The following is a 25633-nucleotide window of genomic DNA, read 5'->3' on the forward strand; positions in this document are numbered from 1 at the left end:
AGAGGTTAGTGAACCTGACTAGCAACCATGAAGTTGTGGGTTTGATCCCTAGCATCGCTCACTGGATTAAGGATCTGGTGTTGCCGTGAAGTGTGGTGTAGTTTGCAGACATGCCCCGCATCTGGCATTGCTGTGGCTGTGATGCAGACCAGTGGCTACAGCTCCGATTGGACTCCGAGCCTGGGAACCTCTGTATGCCGCGGGTGTGGCCATAAAAAGCAAAAAACAACAAAAATAAAAAAACAAAACAAAACAAAAACAAAACACACACAGAGAGAGACAGAGAACTACAAGGCTAGGCAAATATTGAGAAACTTTTCCCAGGGAAATTAGCCAGGCAAGCAGTCAGCTGGCATGTTGCCAAGAGTCCTGGAGAATTAAAACCTTCCTAGAAAACATTTGAGAAAAGTTGCTTTAAAGTGAACTTTGAGGAAGTGCATAAGCATAGCCTAAAGATTTTCTGCAAATACTAATACAAGTTCTCATATAAAGAAAATGACATCCTAGCACATGTAGGAAAAGGAATGGCATGTACCATATTAAGAAATTAGCAGAAATTGGAATAAAGGGTACTAGAATAACTTACTCATTTTGCCTTTCTAGTCAAGAGCTCTCATTGGCTCCTTAGTAATGACAACAGGTAACATTTAATGAACATTTACTACTCTGTTCCAAGTATAGTAGTATCTAAGTAAATCATCTCATTATTAGCCCCATGTCACAGATGAGGAAACGGAGACTCAGAAAGGTATAGTAACTTGCCCTGGGTCACACAGATAGTAAGGGCTGATACTGGATTCAAACCCAGGACGTTTTGCTCCAGAGCACCACGGCTTAACCAAAATGCTCTATTGCCTCTCTTTAATTGGAACCTCCTTATGAATTAAATATTTAGAGGCTTGGATTTCCCACTTCAGAGTATGGATTTTTTGCACTGTTTACAAGTCTCAAACTAAATAACGTCTTTATATATTATTGTATGTAGATAACCGGACTCTGGACCCCACATGACTAATGCTATCAAGTTCTGGTGCCCAAAGTGGGCGATCTGGTAAGCTGTACCTTTACAGGACGTTGCTTTAATAAGCTTATTAACTTAATAAGCTTAATAAGGTGACTACAACAAGCATAGTCTATGTTACTCTGAGTCCCAATATTGGATGTTTAAATTCTCTTATCACAGCAGGAGACACACAGAGATATACAGATGGGGGCCAACTGATCCTAGCTATGGAAAGGGAGGTATATGGAGTCTAAGGAGCAGCATCTCTAATCTGGGTGTTTGTTTCTGTCTGAGATAAATTAGGTAAACTTGCTCTAATTCTGGCATTTACCCTTACATGAAATTCATTTTTAAATATCATGAGAACAAGGGCTATTTTGGTTTTACTCTCCACATCTATGTATTGTCAGGCACACTGCTTGGTACAAATACTCACATATTTGTGGGAGGAAGGGAGGAAGGGAAAAGAAGGTGAAAGGGACAAAGATTATAAAGGTAGATTCAATTTCTTTGAAACTTTTTAAAATAACAGCCATAAATGGGTGTGGAAACTTTGAAGTAATTACTTAGGTATTGACAAAGCAGGAAAATAAATCAGAAATCTTATTTTTCAGGAAGATGGGTACAAAATACAAATGTGAATTAAAGCATTTGTGAGGGGAGTTCCCGTCGCGGCGCAGTGGTTAACGAATCCGACTAGGAACCATGAGGTTGCGGGTTCGGTCCCTGCTCTTGCTCAGTGAGTTAACGATCTGGCGTTGCCGTGACCTGTGGTGTAGGTCGCAGACGCGGCTCGGATGTCGCATTGCTGTGGCTCTGGGTAGGCCGGGGGCTACAGCTCCGATTTGACCCCTAGCCTGGGAACCTCCATATGCTGTGGGAGCGGCTCAAAGAAATAGCAAAAAGACAAGACAAAAAAAAAAAAAGAAAAAAAAGCATTTGTGAAATTCCTACTTTGATTCAGTCCTATGGGCAGCTCCACAGAAGCAAGTTTGCAGGCTTGCTATTCTAATTGAGTCAATGATTCATGCATGCGTATAATATTCATTTATTCAGCAAACATTTATTGAGAGCCTCCTCTGTGCCAGGTTGGTAACGTGCTGAGGTTACAAAAATGAGTAAGACATGATTTCTGCCCTCAAGAACTCAGATGATTAGTGAGAAAAACACATACATTGTGGTAATGGTCACATAACTCTGTAAATACACTAAAGTCCATTGAATTGTACAGTTTAGATTGGTGGATTGTATGATATGTGAATTATATACCTGGATAAGACTGTTTAAAAGAAATGGATAAACAAAAATAAGTCTCATATGAAACCAGGAAGAGGTGGCCATAACTCAGCCTGGGAAGCCGAGAGAGGCTTCATCAGTCAGTAAAGCCTAAACTGAAGGCTTGAAAAAAAAAAAAAAAACAACAAAAAAAAGTTACCTAGGTGATATGGAACAGGACGTTCCAAACAGAGGGGACAGCATGAACAAAGTCATGGAGGTGAGAAACTGTGCCTGTGTCTGGTGCTGGGGGCGTGGGCTGCTGGCAGGGGGTTGAGGCCGGGGAGGTAGGCGGAGGCCAGAAGCGAGCTGGAGATAGTCACGGCAGGGTTTTATTTAAACTAGGAAGTGATATAATTCGTGATCAGATTTGTTTTAGATAAACCATACCGACAGCTGTGACGTAATGGAAAGGATACTGATTTTTTTTTTTTTCAGTCAGAATAACTTGTCCGTAGGTCTCAGATCTGCCATTTTAAAACGAGAAGGGTTCCATAAGTTTGTCGTTTTATTATTCACTTGCTCCTAATGGCACAGCTGGTCAGCAGGGGGGAAAATGTAGAGGTGATTAATGTTCGGACTAATTTAAAACCAGGCTGACCTTGTGATGAGTTAAAAAGAGTTTGTTAGGGAGGGGCACACCCCCTTCGGTTGGTAGTGGAAAGTCTGGCTAATTTTTAAGTATTTGCAAGGTTGGAAACGTGGCGGTGGAAGCTGGTGAGATTCTTCGATTTTTTGTTTTTCGTGCTTTCCTAAGTACTCTCATAATCTATTAAAAATGATCGCTTTCAGTACACTTGCAAAATCAAAAAGAAGAAAAAAATAAAAAGGAATAAAATGGAGTATCGCCAACAGGACCGTATTTTCCAGGAAGGGCGGATTTCCCTGAAGGTGGTTAAGCTGTCGAACCGGAACCACGAAACTCTGGGTCCTACGCAGTACGGAGGACTGACGGGAACACTGCCAAAGGGCACCGCGCCATGCGCCCGCCCCCGCTGGCTTGAAAGCTTTTGGTTCCAGCCCCTTTCCTCTTGCTCCTTCGAATCTCTTCCCCCTCCACAGTTTCCGTATAGGAACCTTTTGTAACATTCTTCCACGTTGAAGCGGGGGACCAATTTCGTCGACACAATCCGGAATGGTCAACATGGCGGTGGCCGTAAGAGTCCTCAGTAGAGGTAAAGCAAGGGATCTTCTGGGCTTGCAGGGGAAATAGCTCTGGCGCAGGATTTTCTGTGGAAGCACAGTGGAGGCTGGACTCTACTGGGTGCGGTTCTGCACCGGAGACTGGATAGGCCTCTACTCTTTTGGACTCTCAGAGCGTCGTTACTCTTTAAAAGAGACCTTACCAGAGGTTTCACTCCTTTCAGGAGCTGTCCACTCTAGGAGTGGAGAGTGGGAGGCGGATGTACATTGACACCGCTCTAGTCACCCGTAGGGACGGAGGCAGAGAAATGATTCTTTCTCCCGTGCTGGGGGTGTGGGCTGCAAGAGAAAGGAGTTTGATACGTCAAACGAGTTCTGGAGTGGAAAAGGCGGTGTATTTGTGCGGCACTTAAAATACTTGGTGCTTTCGGAGCACATGGTTGCAGACAATTACAGTTCTTAAACGTCAATTAGACGTTGTTTAATTTGGAGACTATTTCTGTAGCACTTCTTGGTAGCAACTCTTTTCAGCAGTTAATAAGGCCAAGATGACAGCTTTTTTTTTTTTTTAGCTACAATACTTTATTTTTTTTATTTTTTATTTTTTTTTTGTATTTTTGCTATTTTCTTGGGCCACTCCCGTGGCATATGGAGGTTCCCAGGCTAGGGGTCGAATTGGAGCCGTAGCCACTCCTCTACGCCAGACCCACAGCAACACAGGATCCGAGCTGCGTCTGCGACCTACACCACAGCTCACGGCAACTCCAGATCCTTAACCCACTGAGCAAGGCCAGGAATCGAACCTGCAACCTCATGGTTCCTAGTCGGATTCGTTAACCATTGAGCCACAATGGGAACTCCTAGCTACAATACTTTAAAAAGTTTGTGTTTTTGAAGCACAGAGATACACATTGTTATTTAATTATTATGGTAGATCTTTAGGTGGAGGCAACAGTCAGGATCACCCCCATTTTACAGAGAAAGAAACTGATTCTGTTAAGTATGTGGGTAAGTTCATATAACTAGTAATTGATTAATTGGCTTTTTTTTTTTTTTTTCTCTGAGCTTCTCACAGGAAACTCATTGTAAAGAACAGCATTCCCTATTTGGGACAGTTGTTGCTTGAAGGATAGGGGCGGCAAGAGATCACGACAGACCCAAAGTGAGCAAACCAAAAAGTGTATCTTTATTGAAAAGAGATTGATGGTGCTGTCTTCGTGTATGACAGAAATAACGTTAGACAAAGAAACCAAAAAGAGAATCAAAGATTATCATTCTTTCCTTACTGCATTTTCTTCTCATGGCTTCCAAGATACTTCTTCATTTTCTTTTTATTTCACCTGTCATTTCTCACATTACTTTGCTGGTTTCTCCTCCTCTTCCCAATCTCTTACCTTGGAATGTCTCAGGAGCCAGCATTCCATCCTTCATTCTGAAGTTTTTTGTATCTAAATTCATTCCTTTGATGGTCTTATCCAGGTTTCATTGCTTCAAATATGGTCTGTCTTAATGATTCTCAAAATTATCTGTAATCAGAACTTCTCTCCTGAACTTTAGATTCATAAACTCATCTCTCTATTCTAGATCTCCTTTTGTATATCTAATCAGCACGTAACATTTGTCTGAAATCAAACTCATTGGCATAGCCTTGGAGTCTTCCCCATCTCATTTGATAGTAACTTCATCCTTTAGTTGCCCAGACCAAAACCTCAGAATATCCTTGACTCCCCCTCTTTTCTCACACTTCATGTTAAATAGGTGGCAAATCCTTTTGGCTTCACCCTCAAAATAAATCCAGAAACTGATGTCTTCTCAATACTTCACTGCAACTGCCTTCCAAGCCCATCCCTTACCTAGATTTCTCTACAGTCTACTCTCAACAGGTGGTCACATTGGTCCTTTAAGAATGTAAATTAAATCATGTTTCTCCTGTATTCAAAACTCTGCAAAGCCTTCCTCTTTTTTCTTAGAGTGGCCTACAGATATGCTATTTTGTTATCCATGATTGAATACTTCAGATGTGGCTAATTCAAATTGAATGTGTCATACACATTCGATTTGAAGACTTAGTACCAACAAAAAGTAAGATAGCAATTATTTTTTATATTGATAATGTGTTGGGATGATAATATTTTGGGGTATTAGCTGTACTAAGATGTTAATTTTTATTAATTTCACTGGTTTTTTTTTTTTTTCCCCCCACTGGTTTCTTTTTAATCTTTTTTTATTGTTGCTGTTAGGAAATTTATAGTTATACATGTGGCTTATGTTATTCTTCCATTGGACAGCACTGGGCTAGGATCTTACACATCTTTTGGTTGCTCCCTTCTCTCACCTCCACTAACCTAGCTTACCACCCTGAGCTTATCTCCAGCTGCGCTCCTTCTCACCCACTGTGCTCTAGCCACACTGGCTTCCCTGTTCCTTAAACACACCAAGGACCTTCCTTTGTTAGGAGAACCTTTTCTCCTAGGTGGAGTAGCCTTGAAATACTTTTTCTAGATATTTTCATGACTGACTTTCTCATTTCTTTCAAGCTTTTGCTCACACATCACCTTTTTAAAAGGGCCTACCTTAACCATAGATTTAAAATCGCAGCCCACTTTTCCCTTGATTCTCAATTCCTTTTACCCAGTGGGTTTCCCCTCACGAGTACCATTTTATGTTTACTGGTGGTGTCGCCCCCTGCTAGGAGGAGACAGGGAATTTGTTTTGTTCACAGAATGCTTAAAGCAGTGCTAGCGCATGTTTCGTTGGCATATACATTGTCAACTGAATGAATGAATACCTAGATCTTCAATAAAATGCCACCGCTTTTCCATGTGTTTTAATGAATAATATTTAAAGTAATTGAAATCCAGTTTTTGCTCTTATTTGTTCAGATTTCCTTCTTTCATTCAACATGTTTATTTTGTCTTCATTTGCCAAACACTGTGTTATGTGTTAGGAACAGAATGGTAAACAAGCTATTTGCATTCCCTGGCTATGGTGCTTATTATCTATTGAGGGGCAGACATTCATTGTAATTACTTCTATAATTACAATTGTCCTGCGTGCTCTGAAGGAAAAGTACATGGTGTTCTAATAGTGTATATGAGAGACTTAATCTATTTTGGGTCTTCAGGGAAGACTTTGCTGAAGAAGTAGCTTAAATAGAGTCCCTGAAAGATCTTTGGATATTTATGAGTTAGCTGTGGGAAAGGGAAGTGGAAAGTGGTAGGGGAGAATGTCACAGATGGAGGGAAGATTATATTGGAAAATCTGAAGGTTGTAAAAAACATGGTGTGTTCAAGTAATTGAAAGGAGACCAGTGTATTTGGAGTGTGGCAAGCATGAGAGGGAGTGGTGTCAGATGAAGCTCACTAGATGGGTTAAAAGTAGCTCATGGAGGACCTTGTTAAGGGTTTACTTTATTCAGAGAGCACAGTGAACCCATCCAAATGTTTTAAGGATATGATGAGATTTCATTTTAAAAATCATCCCTCTTACGAGTAGGTGGAAAAGAAGTGGAGGGGGCCAAGAGTAGAAGATAGAACAGTTTGGAGTCTGCTGCAGTAATCCATGTAGTAGAGGAAGGTGGTCTGGACTGTGGTGCTGATGGTGGGAAGGTTAAGATCTCCTAGGGAGGGTGAGAGTTAGAGAGTTAGGTTGAGAGACCCTGGAGAACTCTTAACCTTTCAGTATCAGATTTAAGAGAATCAGCTAGCAAAGGAGATGGAGTTTTTTCCATCTCATTGCCATGGGGCAGGGGTGGGCATGACTTTTGAGAATGAGTGCAGATTCAGGAGGATTCATAAGTAGTTGAGGAAATTCTCAGGGCTTTTGTTTTAGCAAGTGAGGTTATCTGCTAAGAATGAGAGGAGAAGAAATGTGTTTCAGGAATATAAAATACTACAGATAGATAAATTGACTATATACAGATTGAAAATACAGATATCATGGTCTAACAATGCTATTTAAATAGTGGTATTTTTTTAGTTTGGTTTTTCTTAGTCTCTAACAGTTTGATTTCTATTGAAAATTTTAGTTTCTGGTTGTCGTGGCTGGGAGCTCTAGAAGCAGTAGTTATTTTATTGCAGGTTGCGGTTTGATGTGTTCTAGAGAATTATTTTGAGGATCTTGCCAAGGTTTTTGGGTTCCTGTGTAGTACAATTAGAATTATTATTATTTTTTTTTTGTCTTTTTGCTATTTCTTGGGCCGCTCCCACGGCATATGGAGGTTCCCAGACTAGGGGTCGAATTGGAGCTGTAGCCACCGGCTTACACAAGAGCCACAGCAACATGGGATCCGAGTCGCGTCTGCGACCTACACCACAGCTCACGGTGACGCTGGATCCTTAACCCACTGAGCAAGGGCAGGGACCGAACCCGCAACCTCATGGTTCCTAGTCGGATTCGCTAACCACTGCGCCACGACGGGAACTCCAGAATTATTTTTTGGAAGTGTTTGCCAAATCTTGAGTGGGTATTTGCTTTTTTCCTTCACTTACCATATGTGATTTTTCAAGATAACTGGCTTCTTTAAAAATATGGGAGGTCTCCTCTTCGACGTTGCATACTAGCATTGCCCACTAAATTTGAGATTCTGGAGGGCAGGAACTAGATCTCATTAGTATGTTTCCCTTTTTCTTCCTAGCCATTAAGGCCTCTTATGTCTTGTGTGTGGCAAAGAATTCCCACTAGTAAACAGGTCTCCTATACTGCACCAAAAGGCATACCCACAATGTTTACAGAATTCACAGTTGTGGTGATTTCTTTCTTTTTTTTTTTTAATAGTTATTTCCCCAATACAATTTTTTTTCTACTGTACAGCATTGTGTCCCAGTTACATATACATGTACACATTCTATTTTCGCACATTATCATGCTCCATCATAAGTGACTAGACATAGTTCCCAGTGCTACACAGCAGAATCTCATTGCTAATCCTTTCCAAAGGCAATAGTCTGTATCTATTAACCCCAAGCTCCCCAACCACCCGACTCCCTCCCCGTCCCCCTTGGCAATGTGGTGGCTTCTTGTACTTCAGTTTTGTTCTAGAAGATGAAAGGTGAAATTGAGTTGTAAAGGCCCTGAGGCAAGAATTAACTCGAGGGGCTTGAGAGATTCAAGGATCTGAAAGGATCACAGTGGGAACGTAGGAGAGTGGTATTGAGTGACAGGCAGGGGACAGCTCACGTGGGGCTCACATGTAGGCCACAGGATGGACGCAGTGGTAGCTATTCGGCGTGCACAGTATGCTGGCATGCACAGTGCACTGCACTTGGGAATTTAACTTATGAGATGAATTCATTTGATGTATAGATTAGTCATACAGTTTACATGCTATTGGTTGTTGGCACAGTTTTATATAATGAGTGGATTTCAGAGTTCTTCTGATGTTGCTGTGAGCTGTGGTGTAGGTCACAGACACAGCTCAGATCCTGCATTGCTATCGCTGTGGCTAAAGCTCCGATTAGACCCCTAGCCTGGGAACCTCCATATGCCCCAGGTGCAGCCCTAAAAAGACAAAAAAAAGATAGTCTTTATGAACTGATATGAAATTATTACTGTAATCTATACATATAAACATAACTTTATGAAAGGCACACATGAGGATATGTATATACATTTCTTATAATTACATGTGTATATCTATGTCTAATATATGTGTGAAAATGGGCTGTAATACCTTTATATGAAAATGCAAGGTGTAGAATAGTACATAGAGTGTGCTATCATTTTATAAAAGAGGGGGAAATAATATTACTAGAAAGATGCAAAAGAAAATGCAAACATGGGAGGGAAGCTGGGGGTTAGGGGTTGGAGGAAGACTTTTGTATATTCTTTTTTCAAACATTTGCTAGTATTTCTGTGTGCAGAATATATTTATAACATGTAAAGAATAATTTAAAATTTTAGATACTTACTATTAAGCTTAAAAAAACAGAACATTACTTCAAAGCCCAAGTGCCTTTGTCTTCTTTCATTTGCTTCTTCCCCAGAGGTAAGCACTTTTTCTAAAATTTCTTTCTTTCTTTCCTTTTTTTTTTTTTTTTTTGGTCTTTTTGCCTTTTCTAGGGCCACTCCCACGGCATATATAGAGGTTCCCAGGCTAGGGGTTGAATCAGAGCTGTAACTGCCAGCCTACGCCAGAGCCATAGCAACTCGGGATCCGAGGCACATCTGCCACCTACATCACAGCTCACAGCAACGCCAGATCTTTAACCACTGAGCAAGGCCAGGGATCGAACCCTCAACCTCACGGTTGCTAGTCGGATTCGTTAACCGCTGCGTCACGACGGGAACTCCTAAATTTCTATTTTATCACTTCATTGTTTTTCTGCATAGAAACCCCCCCACACACACCCACACCCACATACACACACACACCCCCCCACACACCTCAAGTACAGTGTTGATTACTTATGCATGTTTTTGAACTTAAATACTACCAAATGAATTCCTGTCACTTTTTTCTCAAAATTATTTGTAAGATCTGTCTATCTGTCTACTTGTCTATCTATCTATAGCACATGGTTTATTTTTACAGCCCTATAGATTTCGTTATGGGACTATGCCATGATTTATTTATTCATCCTGCTGTAGGTTTATTTATTCATCTCTGAGTATACATGTGTAAGAGATCCTCTAGGGTGCAAGGGTGCACGCCCTAGAGTAGCGTTACTACATCCTTGATGCCCAGACTCTTTGGGTAATGCACTTTATTTTCCGAAGTGGTATTTCAATTCACACTCGTAACTGTTGGGTGTAAAATTTGCCCTTATGCGACATTTTCAGCTACCCTGGACTTTTAAGAAAAGTTTTGCCAATCTGATGTATGTAAAATAGTGCTACTTAAATTATCTCAAACCTACACATTTACCTGTCCAAAATAAGATCAAAGCACTGCTTCCTTCAATGAGAAAATCTTGTGAAAAAAATTTTGTCAGCTGCCCTAAATAATATACGTAGTTATGTGTTTGATTTATATGCTGGTGTATTCTGTATATTAATCCTTTGTTCAGTATGTATTTACTATTATATTCTCCCAGGTTTTTGGCTTGTCTTTTTACTTTCTTTAAAGTATCTTTTGATAAACAGGTGATCTTAACAGTAATGTAGTCACTTTTTGGTTAGTGCTTTTGTTTTTTGTTTATGAAATTGTTCCCTCCTCAAAATCATAAAGATATTTTCTGAAAACATGTAAGTTTTGCCATTTACATATGAGTCCCCAGTCCATTGAGGTTTGCTTTTGTGTGTGGCTAAGGTGTGAGATAGGGATCTAAATATACTCGTTTGCCTGTGGATAATCACTTGTCTTAGCATCACTTATTGAGTTCTTTGCACAGTGATTTACAATAACATCTCTGTTATATTTCAAATATCCATATGTGCATGAGTCTGTTGCTGGGCGTTTATTATTTCTTTTTTTTTTTTTTTTTGTCTTTTGTCTTTTTTGTCTTTTGTTGTTGTTGTTGTTGCTATTTCTTGGGCCGCTCCCGCGGCATATGGAGGTTCCCAGGCTAGGGGTTGAATCGGAGCTGTAGCCACCGGCCTACGCCAGAGCCACAGCAACGCGGGATCCGAGCCGCGTCTGCAATCTACACCACAGCTCATGGCAACGCCGGATCGTTAACCCACTGAGCAAGGGCAGGGACCGAACCCGCAACCTCATGGTTCCTAGTCGGATTCGTTAACCACTGCGCCACGACGGGAACTCCTATTATTTCTTTAGTCTGTCTTTCTATACTTAAGCTAATACCAAAGTGTCTTAAATACCATAGCTTTATAATAAGTCTTGATCTTTCATAAGGTAGTTTTTTCCACTTTGTTCTTTTCCTTTAGAAGTACCTTGGGCAACTCTGTGAATATATAATCTATACCAAAAAAAGAATAATAAAATTTAAACTAAGAAAAATTCAGACTATATATGCTTAATCTGTAATAGTAGAGCTAACTTACTCTGTTGAGCTTGAACTAGATTAAGTTAAAAATAAAAAGACAATTCTTCGGTTAGATGTATTTACTTCGCTTTAGTTTCGAGAAGTACAGTTTCCACTTTCACACTTTTTAAAGAATGGTTAACAATCGCAAAATACTGAATATGTTTTATTTTGAAAACATCGAGAGTGTAAAAGTTATGAATGTAAAGTTAATATTTTAATATTTTACATGTTTTTTTCTTTCAAGTCTTGATTCATCATCAAAGGCATAGTCTTTCCAAGATGGTTTCTCAGATGCCTCTTTATCCTCGTTCTGTATACATTCAGCTGCCCAACAGACATTTTGCTGCTGCTGCTACGAAGTAAGTATTTTTTTAGGTATTTCTGCCCTTAAATCTTTGATTAAAAAACATTATGCTTGGTTCCATAAAGACGTACAGGGTCATAAAGCTGTAAAAGTTTATCATCTCTGCTTCTTTAACCTGATAGTCCTGAAGGAGAGATAATGACTTATTATAATAATATTTCACATGCATCAAACACTAACATTCAATAACTGATTTAACTCCTTCAGAGACTTTATGTGCAAGCCATTGCTATGCTCTTTTTTAGAGACTGAAAGCAAAGGCACCAATAGATTATGCAACTTGCCCAAGGTCATAGAGCTAGTAAGTATTGGAGCTAGAATTTTGTGACATAATAAATATTTATAGTGACCTCTGCCACCAGTTCCTGACACAAAGCTCCTAAAACCATTGTAATCTCCTGAGTGATTGGGATGCTAAGAGCAGTTTTCAAAAGTATCTGGTCTTTGACTCAGTTCCTGATACAGAGCTCCTAAAACCCTTAAAATTTCTTGGGCAATTAAGAGAGTCATTTGGCTTTTGAGGCAACTCTTGGTGGACTCCTGGATGGGGACTGGTCATCAGAAAGACCAAGCTGGGATTAGAAGTTTGGAACTTTTAGCCCTACAATCCATCCTCCAGGGAGGAGAGATGGGATAGAGATTGAGTTCATAATTGAGCATGCCCATGTGATGAAGCCTTCATAAAGATCCCTGAACTGTGGGGTTTGGAGAACCTCTGGATTGGTGAGCACACCCATGTCTGAAGGGTGATGCACCCAAACCCAGTGGGTACAGAAACTCCGGTGCTGCAGACGCTTCTGGACCTTGTCCTATGTACCTATTCATCTGGCTGTGCATCTGTATCTTTATCATATCCTTTATTATACAATAAACCAGTAAATGTTAAGTGTTTCTCTGAGTTTTGCAAGCCATTCTAGTAAATTAGGAAGCCTGAGAAGGGGGCCCTAGAACCTCCCGATAGATAACCATTGACCAAAAGTACGCAGACCCAGACTTGCAGTTGGCATCTGACGTGGGGGCAGCCTTGTGGGACAGAGCCCTTCACTTGTGGGATCTGATGCTTAATCCAGGTAATAGTGTCAGAGTTGTGAATTATAGGATAGCCAGCTGTTGGATAATTGGAGGCTGATGGAAAAATCTACACATTTAACGTTGGAATTGTGAGTAGAGGAAAATAGTTTCTTATCTAACGATACACCCTGTTCTACATCTTGCTTGCTTCTAACTTAACATATCTTGGAGATTATTTCAGACAGAGCTGTCTAGTCATTTTAAAAAATTTGAGATAAAATTGGCATATAGCATTAGATTAGTTTCAGGTATGCAACATAATGATTTGATATTTATACATATTGGAAAATGCTCACCACAATAAATCTAGTTAACATCTATAAGCACAGTTAGAAATTTTTTTTCTTGTCAAGAGAAATTTTAAGACTTACTCTCTTAGCAGTTTTCAGGTCTGCAAATAATAGTATGAATTATAGTCACCATGCCGTACGTTACATTTGTATGTCTTATTTTATAACTGGAAATTTGAACCTTTTGACCATCTTCAACTATTTCACCTACACCACACCCCTTGCTTCTGTCAACCACCAATCTTTCTCTGTATCTGTAAGTTTGTCTGTTTTTTTAAGATTACAAATATAAGTGAAATCATATGGTATTTGTCTTTCTTAGATTGCTTCCATGTCTTGGTTATTGTAAATAGTGCTACAGTGAACATGGGTATAATATTTCATTGTGTGAATATACCATCATTTACCTAACCATCCCTCTATTGATATGCATTTATCTTTCTAGTTTTTTGCTGTTAAAACAGTCCTGCTTTGAATAATCATGTACATAGATCTTATCAAATATTATGAATATGTTTGTAGTATAAGCTCAGAAATAGAATTGAGTCAAAATATGTTTGCATTTATAATTTTGATAGGTAATAGCAAATTGCCTTCATAGAGATCTTGCCAATTGATATTCTTACCAGCAAACATTATTAGGATGCCTATTTTCCCATATCCAGTATAGTCAAAATCTTTGAACTTTACCAGTTTGATAGGTAATAAATGGTATCATCATGGTTTTAATGTATATTATTATTATTGAGGTTGTACTCTTTTTATATGTTTAAGAGCCATTTATATTTTCTTTACCATAAACTTTCTGTTTATGTCCTTTTCCATTTTTTTTGTTGTTGATTAGTAGGAGCTTTTTATATATTATAGATTAGCATATATCTGCACTATACCTTTACTATGTTTTAATTGTTAAAGTAGATGAATGAATGAAGTGCAATGGGATCACAGATGAAATGTCAGGTAATTCTTCCTGGAGGAGAATATGGCAAGAAGTATTTAAACTGGGTCCCCAAAGAGAATTTTGCAGGGGAGTTGGGAGAAAGATATTTCAGTGGTTCAGAGACATGAAAGTGAATGATATGGCTTGAATATAGGATGCAGGGAGAGGAAGCAGAAATGTAAATAAATAAACAGGAGGTCTCCTTTGATTTTTGAATAGTACCTGGATTCTTTTTTGTTGTTGAGAAGTTAGAATCTTGCTTTTTCCAACTTACACCCCCACCCAGCAGTGAGTGAGAATGCCCACATTTTTAACAGTCTTGGATATTAACAATCTTTATTTTTATTTCTTCATCTTATTTCTAATTTATATCTTTTGCCCATTTTTCCATTTTTTCTTTCATCCTATAGAAATTTTTCATTTTATATCTTCCCCATATTCTATTCCAGTACAACTTTAAAAGGAATTTTCACTCAACTAAAAAGTGTGGTATGAGTGGAGTTCCCGTCGTGGCTAAGTGGTTAACAAATCCGACTAGGAAACCTGAGGTTGTGGGTTCAGTCCCTGGCCTTGCTCAGTGGATTAAGGATCCGGTGTTGCTGTGAGCTGTGGTGTAGTTTGCAGACGCGGCTTGGATCCCGTGTTGCTGTGGCTCTGGCGTAGGCCTGCGGCTACAGCTCTGAATAGACCCCTAGCCTGGGAACCTCCATATGCCCCAGGAGTGGCACTAGAAAAGGCAAAAAGACAAAAAAAAAAAAAAAAAAAAAAAAAAAAAAAAGCGTGGTATGAGAAATATGCATCCTTAAAAATTACAGAAAATTATTAGCAGATAATTTTTCTCTGTATCTGACAATGAGAGTTCTTCAGTAGCTTGACCAGAATCATGGTATTCATAATTTTAGTTGTGATTTTAATTTTTTAATGTATTGACTTTCATATACTAAAAATAGTTTTTTGCATGGCTAAGCTTTTATCAGGAGTTGAGATAGGGAGAGGGCTCATGCTTGCTTCTCTATCTTTTGTCACTTAAAAGTGTGTGTGTATACTCCTGGTTTGCCAGGGGCATCTCTGACTCTGGTTCTGCTTTTCTCTTGAGTATAGGTTCGTTTTCTTGGGTCTTTGTGTACCTCAGAATTTTTATTGGCTACTAGATATCTTATGTAGAACAGTTGAGACTAAAATACATAGTATTTATGCCTAGAAATGGACATGCTTCTTCTGTCTCAGCAAAGTTGAGTCAATCCATTTGGAAATTGAGCTGGGTTTGGTTTTGTTGTTGCTATGGTTCCCACCACATCAGATTTCTGTATTGTTACCTTGTGCTTGGGGTGGGGGCTGGGTTGCTGGAAGGTTTTCATTTCTCAGTGTTCCTGCTCCATGCTCAGTTTACCGCCTTGCCTGTGCAGCTGTGCCTTAGAAGAAGGTCACTCTCCCTACTCTTCCTCCTCTCCTAGTAGAAGACTGTTGGTGCTTATTATTCAGTGCTTGTCAGACTGATGATGGGTGCAGAAGGGAGTCTCTGTTTTCCAAATCCAGCCTTTGTCTTGAGTAGCCCACTGTCTTTGGTCCTTGGGGATGAGGTTTTCTAGGTATTTCTCTCCCCTCTCTCCATGGTGTGTGTCTCTTGCAGGTCATGTGCCACAGTGTCTGGGCCCTTCCCTAGTTTTATAGAGGATACTTCACTCAAGACTGCTTCCTACCCTACCCCCAAGATAGAAGTTTTAATATTTTTTTCTTTTTTCTGGTGTTTTTTTTTTTTCTTCTTTTCTTTCCCTACCTCCAATGGGTGTTTACCTGTAACCTAGAGGGTTTCAGGGTTGCTTGCCTTTCCTGCAGCAGAGGCTGATCTTCTGCATGCTGTACCCTCGAGGGAGGCTTTCTAGTCTCCTGGCCTGCTCCTGTCTTTCCCTGGGAGCCTCTGGTGGAGGTCTGTGGAAAGGGCTCATGTCTTGAGTGTGAACTTCCCTTGTGTCTGGATTCCTCAGAGGTTTTATACTATCATGCTAGTGCTAAAAGTTTAGCTGCTATTTTTCTTACTTGCTTGCCTTCCTCTCATTCTCTGCTCATGGTGAAACTGTCCTTGCTGCATGCCCAGCAGCCCAGGTAGCTGTATGCATGTGGAGGGGGATTGTGGGGAGTGCGGGCTGACTCCTTAGATGTCAGGCCTACTTGGTTGTCCTGCAATCTCAGCTCTGTGACAGGTTCAAGAAAAGTGATTTTATCTGACTGTGACATTGTTAATGCTCTTTCCAGCTTTTATTTGTAGTATTATTGACTGGGTTTTATTCTGTCATTTTTTTTTTCCCCTACACCTATGGCATATGGAAGTTTCTGGGCCAGGGATCCAATCTGAGCCGCAGCTGTGACCTACGCCACACTGCACTGGAGATTGAACCCACGCCACCACAGAGACAGTGCTGGCTCCTTAGCCCACTGTGCCACAGCAGGAACTTCCTGTCAGTTTTTACGTGGTAAATGTAAGCAGAACTTCTGCATTTAGTTTAATGAATAAACCAGCACAGAGATTTTAGTGAATTTATGTGATTACACTGAGAAATAAGAATTCCATACATTTGCATTCCATTAATAGTTATATGCTCTAGGCATTTTCTCTTCATTTCCGTTTAGTTCAGTTCAGTTTGACTGTGGTCATGTGCCTCCCACCTTAATTCCTCAAAGTAAAGGCTTCTTTAGCCTTAAAGGTCTTGGATCTCTAAGGTCACAGATCTTCAAAGGTCTTGAAGTGAACTTTATTGGCACTGATTTTTTTTTTTCTTCTTCTGTTTGGGTGTGACCATGGAATTATTTTTCCTTTCATGCTTTTGGAGTTAGGAGATAGGCGAGGCCGGGCTTTTGGAGTTAGGAGATAGGCGAGGCCGGGAGAAAGTTATTGCCTGAATACAGTCTCTTATTACTCATTTAACCTGTGTGGTTTAGTTACCCAGGTAACTGCAGCTAAATTCTGTTCTCGCTAATTCAGACTGCCAGGTGTTTCTCCCTCACCTTCCTCAAAACCTTTCTAATATGATTATTTTATTCCCTGAGAATCGTAGTGTTTAAACTCTTCTGATAGGACCTTACATAACTGCCTGAACAACAAAGTTCTTTTGGATGTGTTTCTTATGAATAAAGATAGGTGATTTTTGAAGGGTCATGGAAAATAATAGGTGGTGAGTTTATAATTAATTATTCTTGACATTTAATTCAATAGCAAATTTTTTTTAATTTTGGAAGAAAGTATTTTCCTTAGGGTCCTGTTTGCTCTGTGTTATAATGATATACTTTTTAAAAAACGAATACAGTGTTCCATTTATAACTTAATAATTTTAACTGAACCATCTCAAATATTTTGTGAAACAAGGTCCAAAGTATAAATAAGTAAACTGCTGTTTACCCAACTCAGTCTTTTCTTTTGCGTTTTTAGGGCCACAGCATATGGAAGTTCCCAGGTGAGGGGTTGAATCAGAGCTGCAGCTGCCTGCTTAGCCATAGCCACATCAGTGTGGGATATGAGCTGCGTCTGCAACTTACACCACAGCTCATGGCCATGCTGGATCCTTAACCCACTGAGCGAGGCCAGGGATCAGACTCAACTCCTCATGGATACTAGTTGGATTAGTAACCCGCTGAGACACAATGGGAACTCCCAAGTCAGTCTCTTTATGTATCAGACTTTTATTGGGTTTTGCAAATATTTGTTAATTTAAAAAATATTTTAGCCTCTGGGAACTTCATATTACTAATTGCAAATTAAATTGACAGTCAGCCATGATTAAAAATTTAGTGGTGAAATTAGCATTTATGTAAATAAATCTGTAGGTTAAGCTAGGATATTTATTCCTTTGCTTATTTTAGATTGAGAATTTATTATTAAAACAGGCTCTCTAGGCTTCTTTTATTGGCTTCACTGCTCTATTACTAAATATAAAATGTGATTTTTCTGGTTTGGAAGGTTTCAGAGTTTTGTGGGGTACTTCCAAGTGCTATTGAGGCATGTTGCAGCCATCTACTTGGGCACCTACTTAAGACTTGTCAGCAACCCAGTAGGACACCTGTGTCCTATTAAAAATAAGCACTGTTATTATCTGCTATTCTGCTGAATTGCTCATTAGCTGGGAGGATACTATTATTAGTTATGTAAAAATAAGGATTCATTGAGTGCTGTTAAGTGAGAATGGAATTATGTGTTGCATTGCTTTTTGAGATTCTTTTTCTAAAAATCATTTTATTGTCATCCATTTCTCTCCCGTAAATTTTATAGGACCCCATATTAGTTTTCTATTGCCACAAACCTCCTTGCTTAAAACAACACAGGTTTATTATCTCGTAGCTTTGTAGGTCAGAGGTCAGACATGGATCTCACTTGGCTAAAATCAAGATGTCATCAGAGCTTCATTCTTTCTAGAGGCTCCAAGGTAGACTCTGTTTCCTTGCCATTCCCAGCTTTTAGAGGCTGCGCATATTCCTTGGCTCGTGGCTTCCCTTCCATCTTCAAAGCTAGGAATGGCATGTTGGATCCTTCCATGCTCAGATTTCTCCTGTCTCTTCCCTTGTCTGTCAGGTATAGAAAGGGGAAAGTTTCTCTGCTTTCAGGGACTTGAGTGCTTAGATTGGGCCCTGGGCCTGCCTGGGTAGCCCAGGGCACTCTCCCCATCTCCTGTTCCTTAATGTTAATCCCGTCTGCAAAGTTCTTTTTTGCCATGTAGTTATGGACATCTTTGGGAAGCCATTATTCTGTCTACCACAGAACCCAGATGTCTTTCTAGAATATCATTTCATTGATTTAAGTCTTTTATGTTAAAAACGTTAAAGGTGTAATTGAAAGAGTACTGAGAAAATATATCACCTCTAGTTCTGTCTTTTCTTTTTAGATTCAAACTGTTGTTGAACATATTTTCTTAGATATTTTGTAAGCATCGTCTTAACAAACCACCCTACAATTAATTAATATTGCCCCACATCTGTGGGTGAGCTGATCTAAGCTAGATTTGAATGGGTACCTCTGATGACCTTTGCTGGGCTTGCTGTGCATCTGGGAGTCTGAGGTCAGCTGAGAATTGCCTGGAGCTCTGTGGGGGCAGTGCTGTTTCAGGCCTCTCAACCTCCTACCTTTGGGCTTGCCCAGGCCTGTTCTTATGAAAATGGCAGAAATACAGACTTACAAGTGGAAACAATTGAAGCCTCTTAAGGCCTCTTAGAACAAGAAACAGTCACTTTTGTTTTGTTATAGTGCCCTCCTAGTCACACGACTAGATCTAGGCACTGGGAAATATACCCCACCCTTTTAAGTGGGAGGAACTGCAAAGTTACTTACATAGCAAAGGAACTTGAATAGAGGGAGCGATAAGGAATTGGGGCCCATGATGCAACTAATCCCACACTCAAGCTATATTGCCCCAGCTCAACTCTTCTCTTTGACTACCTTCCTCATAAGAAGGCTGTTTTGCTTTCTTTATTTCTGGTTTTGGTTAATGATACTGCTCTATGTCTAGTCACCCAAACCAGAAAACTATGAAGTATTCTAGAGTCTTCTCTTTCCCCTTTCCCTATCTTCAATATTTACCTTGTAAGACATCTCTATAACAATCTTTCCATCCTCTTAGCTCTCACTACTCTGATTCAGGCTGTTATATCTCCTTGAGAAGAAAGGAAGGGAGTTGTCTCTTGATTGTCTCTGATGCAACTTCCTTCAAATCCATCCTTTACGTTGTAGCCAGAGTCCTCTACTTGAGATACAGATGTCACTCCTGTTCAGTGGCTTCTCATTGCCTCTAGAGGAGGCCCTTTGTGATCTGGATTCTCTAGCCTGATCTGCTGCTTTTTCATGCCTTCTGCTTTACCCTTTAGGTGTTAGCAAAATACGGCCAGTGGGCCAAAAAAATCTGGCCTGTCGTTTATTTATTTAGGCTTATCCAGGAATTTATTTAATGTTACAAGAATATTTTATTTACCTATAAAAAAGAGAAAATCATGTTTATTAATAAGAGCCTTCAGAAAAAACTAGTATTTGTTGTTCTCTCCACGATAAATAGCACTGCCATCTATTTTTGTATGGTTTATAAGCTAAGAATGAGTTTTATGTATTTTTTTATATTTTTAAATGATTTGGGAGAAAACAAGAAAATAACAATCTTTTGTGACACCTGAAAAATTTTTTTGGAACACAGCTGCACTCACTCATTTTTGTGTTGTCTGTGGCTACTTTCACCTTGTAGTGGCAGAGCTGAGTCATTGAGACAGGAGACCAGAAAACATTTGCTACCTGGTCCCTTACAGAGAACGTTTACCATCCCCTTTTCTAGTCATCTAGAACTTATAATAGTTCCATTGTGTACCATTCTGTTTATCATGCTTCAGTGCATGTTATGTTGTTTCTTTGCCTGGCTAACTCTATTTTTTAAACAATAGCTTTATTGAGATATAATTTACATATATATAATTCACCCATTTAAAGTGTACAATTTAGTGCTTTTCAGTATACTCACAGAGTTGCGCAACAATTTTAGAACATTTTCATTATTTTTACTCAAAACCCCATTCCTGGAGTTCCCTGGTGGCCTAGCAGTTAAAGGATCCAGCATTGTCACTGCTGTGGCTTGGGTCACTGCTGTGGCTCCGTTTTGATCCCTGGTCCAGGAACTTCTGCATGCTGTGGGCGTGGGCAAAAAAAGAAAAAAGAAAAGAAAAAAAGAAAAGAAATGCTTTCTTGAAACCAATTGGGGAGTTCCAGTGTTTTGAAAAAAACAAAAACGAAAGCTCATGCCCACTAGCAGCCACTTCCCATTCCCCTAACCTTCTCCCTTGGCCCTAGACAACCACTAAATCTACTTTCAGTTTCTGTAGACGTACCCATTCTTAATAGTTCCTATAAATGGAACCTTACAATATGTGGTCTTTGTGATTAGCTTCTTTCACTTAGCATAATGTTTTTAAGGTTCATACATATTGCAGCATGTATCAGCGCTTCATTCCTTTTCATTTCTTACTAACATTCTGCTGTAAGGATATACCACATTTTGGGTATTGGTTCATCAGTTGATGGACATCTGGGTTGTTTTACTTTTTGGCTTTTTTGAGTAATGCTGATATGAACATTAGTGTACAAATTTTTGTGGAGTCATATATATTTTCACCTCTCTTGAGTATATATCTGGGCTAATTCTTCCTTGTCCTTCAAGAATTGACTTGGGGGTCATCTCTTTCAGAACCCTTCTCTGACCTCCTGGGCTAGCTTCCCTTTGGCCCTGATAATGGTCTCATAGTACTTACCACATTATATAGAAATTACCTATTTGCCTGTCTGCCTACTCTACTCTTAACGTTTCTAGAGAGCAGCATCAGTGCCTTATTCAACTTTGTATCAATAGTTCAAAAGTTCACCGAATATTTGTTGAAATAGAAAAACTATAAAGCAATCTATGCTTTTGAATTAAAATAAGCTTTATCTTTTGCCATTTTTTTCTAATGTACATTGAGCTTTTTAAGTCTCTTGAACTACGTATTGTGATGACTGATCTTGAGTTTATTATTTTTTTTAAGGCCTGCAAAGAAAACACAAAAGGGTGCCAAAGGAAAAGCATCAGATGAAAAAAAAGATGATATAGAAAAAATAAAATCATATCCCTTTATGGAAGGTGAGCCTGAAGATGATGTCTACCTAAAACGCTTATATCCAAGGCAGATATACGAGGTAGAGAAAGCGATTCACTTACTTAAGAAATTTCAAGTTCTGGACTTTACTAATCCAAATCAAGGTGTTTATCTTGATTTGACACTGGACATGACTCTGGGGAAGAAGGTATGTAGACTCAATTAAAATAAATTTATTTGTGAACTGTGGTTGAATGAATTGCTGTTTCTTTTTTTTTTTTTCTCTCGCTTTTTTTTTAGGGCCATACCCACAGCATATGGAGGTTCCCAGACCAGGGGTCGAATTGGAGCCACAGCTGCCGGCCTACGCCACAGCCACAGCAATGCAGGATCAGAGCTGTGTTTGCGACCTATACCACAGCTCATGGCAATGCCAGATCCTTAACCCACCGAGTGAAGAAGCCAGGGATTGAACCCACAACCTCATGGTTCCTAGTTGGATTTGTTTCTGCTGAGCCACAACGGGAATTCCTGCTGTTTCTTAATGTAAAAATTTTTGTCTCCTATAATAATTTTTAGAAAATTTATGTTCTTTCTGAACTTTACAGTGAAAAATGTTTGTCTTTTAATTTTTCACACATAAAATAAAATGTTGAATACACTCTGCAGAGTTGATGAACATGTATCTCCTATTCACTTGGAATTCACTGGTATAAATTTCAGCAAAAGTAGCGTTAGAATTAATTGAGGTATTGGAGTTATCTCTTGGCTCAGCTGGTGAATGATCCATTGTTGTCACTGCTGTGGCGAAGGTTTGGTCCTTGGCCTGGAAACTTACATATGCTGAGGGCGCAGCCAAAAACAAAACTTAATTGAGGTATTAAACTGTAAGTTTGAAAAATGACTTAAGCTGCCTGAGTGTGTTGTTCCTTCTCGTAAATGAGGACTTTGGATTAGTTTAGGGGCCTTTGGGTGTATTCCTTAGAATCCTGGGTTGAGACCAAATTTGCATGGGTGGGGTGCCACGCCACTTAACTCTCATCTCCACCAGGACCTTTCTGCTTTGTCTGTCTGTGTATTATAGTTCCTGGGAAGACTGGTTTCTAAAATTCCCAAAGTGGGAGTTCCTGTTGTGGTGCAGCAGAAATGAATCTGACTAGGAACTATCAGGTTGTGGGTTAGATTTCTGGCCTCGCTCAGTGGGTTAAGGATCTGTCTTTGCCGTGAGCTGCGGTGTAGGGCACAGATGCAGCTTGGACCTGGTGTTGCTGTGGCTGTAGTGTAGGCTGGCAGTTGTAGCTCTGATTTGACCCCTAGCCTGGGAACTTCCCTATGCCATGGGTGTGGCCCTAAAAAGCAAAAAAAAAAAAAGCAAAAAAAAAAAAAAAAAAAAATTTAAAATTCCCAAAGTGGGAAAAACATTAGATTGGAATCGAGGTCCATTACAACTTTAAATTTTATAAGCTTCTCACTTAGAAAGTCTAATTTTTTTTGGCGATATTTTAATTTTTATTCTGAGAATGTCTTTTTTTGGTCAAACTAGAAGGTATATGTTTTTAAGTACAATTTAACCACCTCAACAACAAGAATAATTGAGCACGTAGGAGGAGGCAGTGCAACATAGGTCTTAAGAGCACAGGCTCTGCAGTTGGGTTACAGTACAGGTCAGAATCCTGGCATCACCACTACTTGCTCTTTGACTTTGAGCTTCTGGTTTATCCTCTACAAATCTCAGGTTTTTTTCCCTCTCTATATAAAGGGGGATAAAATGCTTGTTAGTTCATTTAGTTCTGGATTAAATTAGATAATAGTAAAGAATTTTACTATTAAAGGTGTTTAATAATGTTATTATTAAAATAATTTAATGTAAGTGTGTTTAGTGAAAACAGTTGGCATTCACTGGAAACTTTCTATGTACCAGCCACAATACTAAATGCTTTGTATCCATTTTCTCATTTAATTCTATAATAATCTCAGGAGATGAATCTGAGACATAGAAAGTGAAGTAACTTGGTCAAGGTCACAGAGTACGGGGTGGAGTTAGGATTTGAACTAAGCTCATTTCTTAGGTTCTTACTTATTATAGTTTATACCAGCCCTATTGTAATTTTATTCTATACCTTAATGCTACTGTTATTTTAAAATGTCGTAAGGTCCAAGATAACCACTTTCTCAGTCAACCACTAGTGTCGTTTGTAATGAAGTCTTATAGGACACATGCTTCCTTTCATAAATGGAGGCCACTTGTAAACTAATAACGTTGAAAGGCTACAGTTGTCTTCCTAAGACATTTTTTGTTCTTGAGTGCTTGTAAAACATGCCAGGGTTCCCCCAGGAGATGCTATTATTGTGATTGCTTGCCATTGAAAAATTTACTGAAGCCAGTTGTGACACGTTAATGGCAAAGGAATGCTAGTCAATAAAACTGAGTTGAATGGCTGATATAAAGTGTGCTCAAGAGTTTGTGCCTTCATGTCTGAAATGAAATTCTCAGGAGGTTATCTTCCATCAAAGCTTTTCTAAAAATATAATCTTTCAATCAGTTTTCACTAGGGAACAGCTCCTTTTCTCTTTCTTCCAGACCTTAAGGCTAGACTAAAATTATGGGCCCACGCCTTGTTTCCATGAGATCTGACCACAGGCCTAGACAGGTCCTTGACCCAATGACTGAACAAATTCGTTCTGAGGCCCTGTAGAAACTTTCCCCATGTCAGGGCACCTCAAATGCATGCCATAGTTTATTTGGGATTTTCCAACTGACCTCCCAAATATATCTGAAAGTGGTGGTGGTCCAGGTTGCTTCAAAATAGACCCACTCGGATGAGCCTTTCAGAGCCACTCTGTCTTGGATTTAGGGTTAATATCATCTGATTTACCTGATGTTTAGAACCAATGATGGAAATTAGGGATGACCTGCTGAGGAGATTAGCTGGATATTGTTTAGTATGCATAGCTATCTATATTCATGTTCTCCTTGATGGAGTACAAAAATTCCACGTTCTTTTTTTTTTTTTTAAATGAAAATGGCTTCTTTGTGTGTGTGTGTGTGTGTGTGTGTGTGTGTGTGTGTGTGTGTTTATCTTTTCTAGAGCCACACTCGTGGCATATTGAGGTTCCCAGGTTAGGGGTCTAATCAGAGCTGTAGCTTCCAGCCTACACCAGAGCCACAGCAATGGGTGATCTGAACCGCATCTGTGACCTACACCACAGCTCACGGCTACGCCGGATCCTTAACCCACTGAGCGAGGCTAGGTGTCGAACCCACAACCTCATGGTTCCTAGTCAGATTCGTTAACCACTGAGTTTCGACGGGAATTCCCTGCACTTTCTTTTGAATTTAATTCAGGGCAGCAAACTTGCTTGGCATCTCTCATGTGGAAAGATTGTACTGAGATGAGGCTTGAGCAAGCATGTTTCTTGATACCGTGGTAGGCAGTATGGATCTCGGAAGGCAGCTTCAGATTTTATTAGGAATTCTTACAAAGAATATTTCTTATGCCTTAAGGTGTAATCAGTGAATATTTCAAAATTAATAAGAGGACACAAAACATTAAAAACAAAACAGTTCTATTTTTTTACAGATGTGAAAAGTACAGAAAAGATGAATGAGCCTTTTTATAATTGTTTTTTCCATTGTGTACTTAGAAAAAAGTGGAGCCATTTGCCAGTGTTCTTAGTTTGCCATACCCATTCACTTCAGAAATCAATAAAGTTGCTGTATTTACAGGGGTAAGTAATATTTGTCAAATTTTTGTATCATTTAATTTTTTACATTATCACATTAATCAGTGATTAGAATAGCTAGAGTTAGAGAAAATCCTAGTATTTCCCTAGACTTATTTTCCCTACGTGGAACTCAAAGCAGTTAGGTGACTTACTTGAGGTTATGTCATTAGTTTGAGAAAGAGCTAAGTTACAACCTTAACTTCATCATTATTCATTTACCACATGCTTCCTACTCAAACTAATTCTTCAAACTATAATAAAATAGATTTTATTTTTTAAATTTGTTTTTATTTTATTTATTTA

The 25633-nt window shown here is 39.3% G+C and overlaps 1 protein-coding gene across 11 annotated transcripts in view; it reads left to right on the forward strand.

Annotated features, from left to right (window-relative positions):
- Positions 1–25633, forward strand: part of MRPL1 (mitochondrial ribosomal protein L1) — a 118081-nt gene that overhangs the window by 35455 nt on the left and 56993 nt on the right. For 3 of the 11 annotated variants that reach the window (XM_021100620.1, XM_003129122.6, XM_021100623.1), the window contains 3 exons: positions 11594–11708; positions 21554–21812; positions 25250–25333. In XM_021100620.1, coding sequence (XP_020956279.1) covers positions 11629–11708; positions 21554–21812; positions 25250–25333 — 423 coding nt within the window. In that variant the 5' untranslated portion in view covers positions 11594–11628. Of the gene's footprint in view, positions 1–2483; positions 2499–2763; positions 3454–4486; positions 4584–11593; positions 11709–21553; positions 21813–25249; positions 25334–25633 lie in introns of those variants that run through there. The other 8 variants (XM_021100615.1, XM_021100622.1, XM_021100618.1 and 5 more) reach the window with 8 other exon arrangements.

Source organism: Sus scrofa, chromosome 8, assembly GCF_000003025.6.
Source record: "Sus scrofa isolate TJ Tabasco breed Duroc chromosome 8, Sscrofa11.1, whole genome shotgun sequence".
Lineage (NCBI taxonomy): Eukaryota > Metazoa > Chordata > Mammalia > Artiodactyla > Suidae > Sus > Sus scrofa.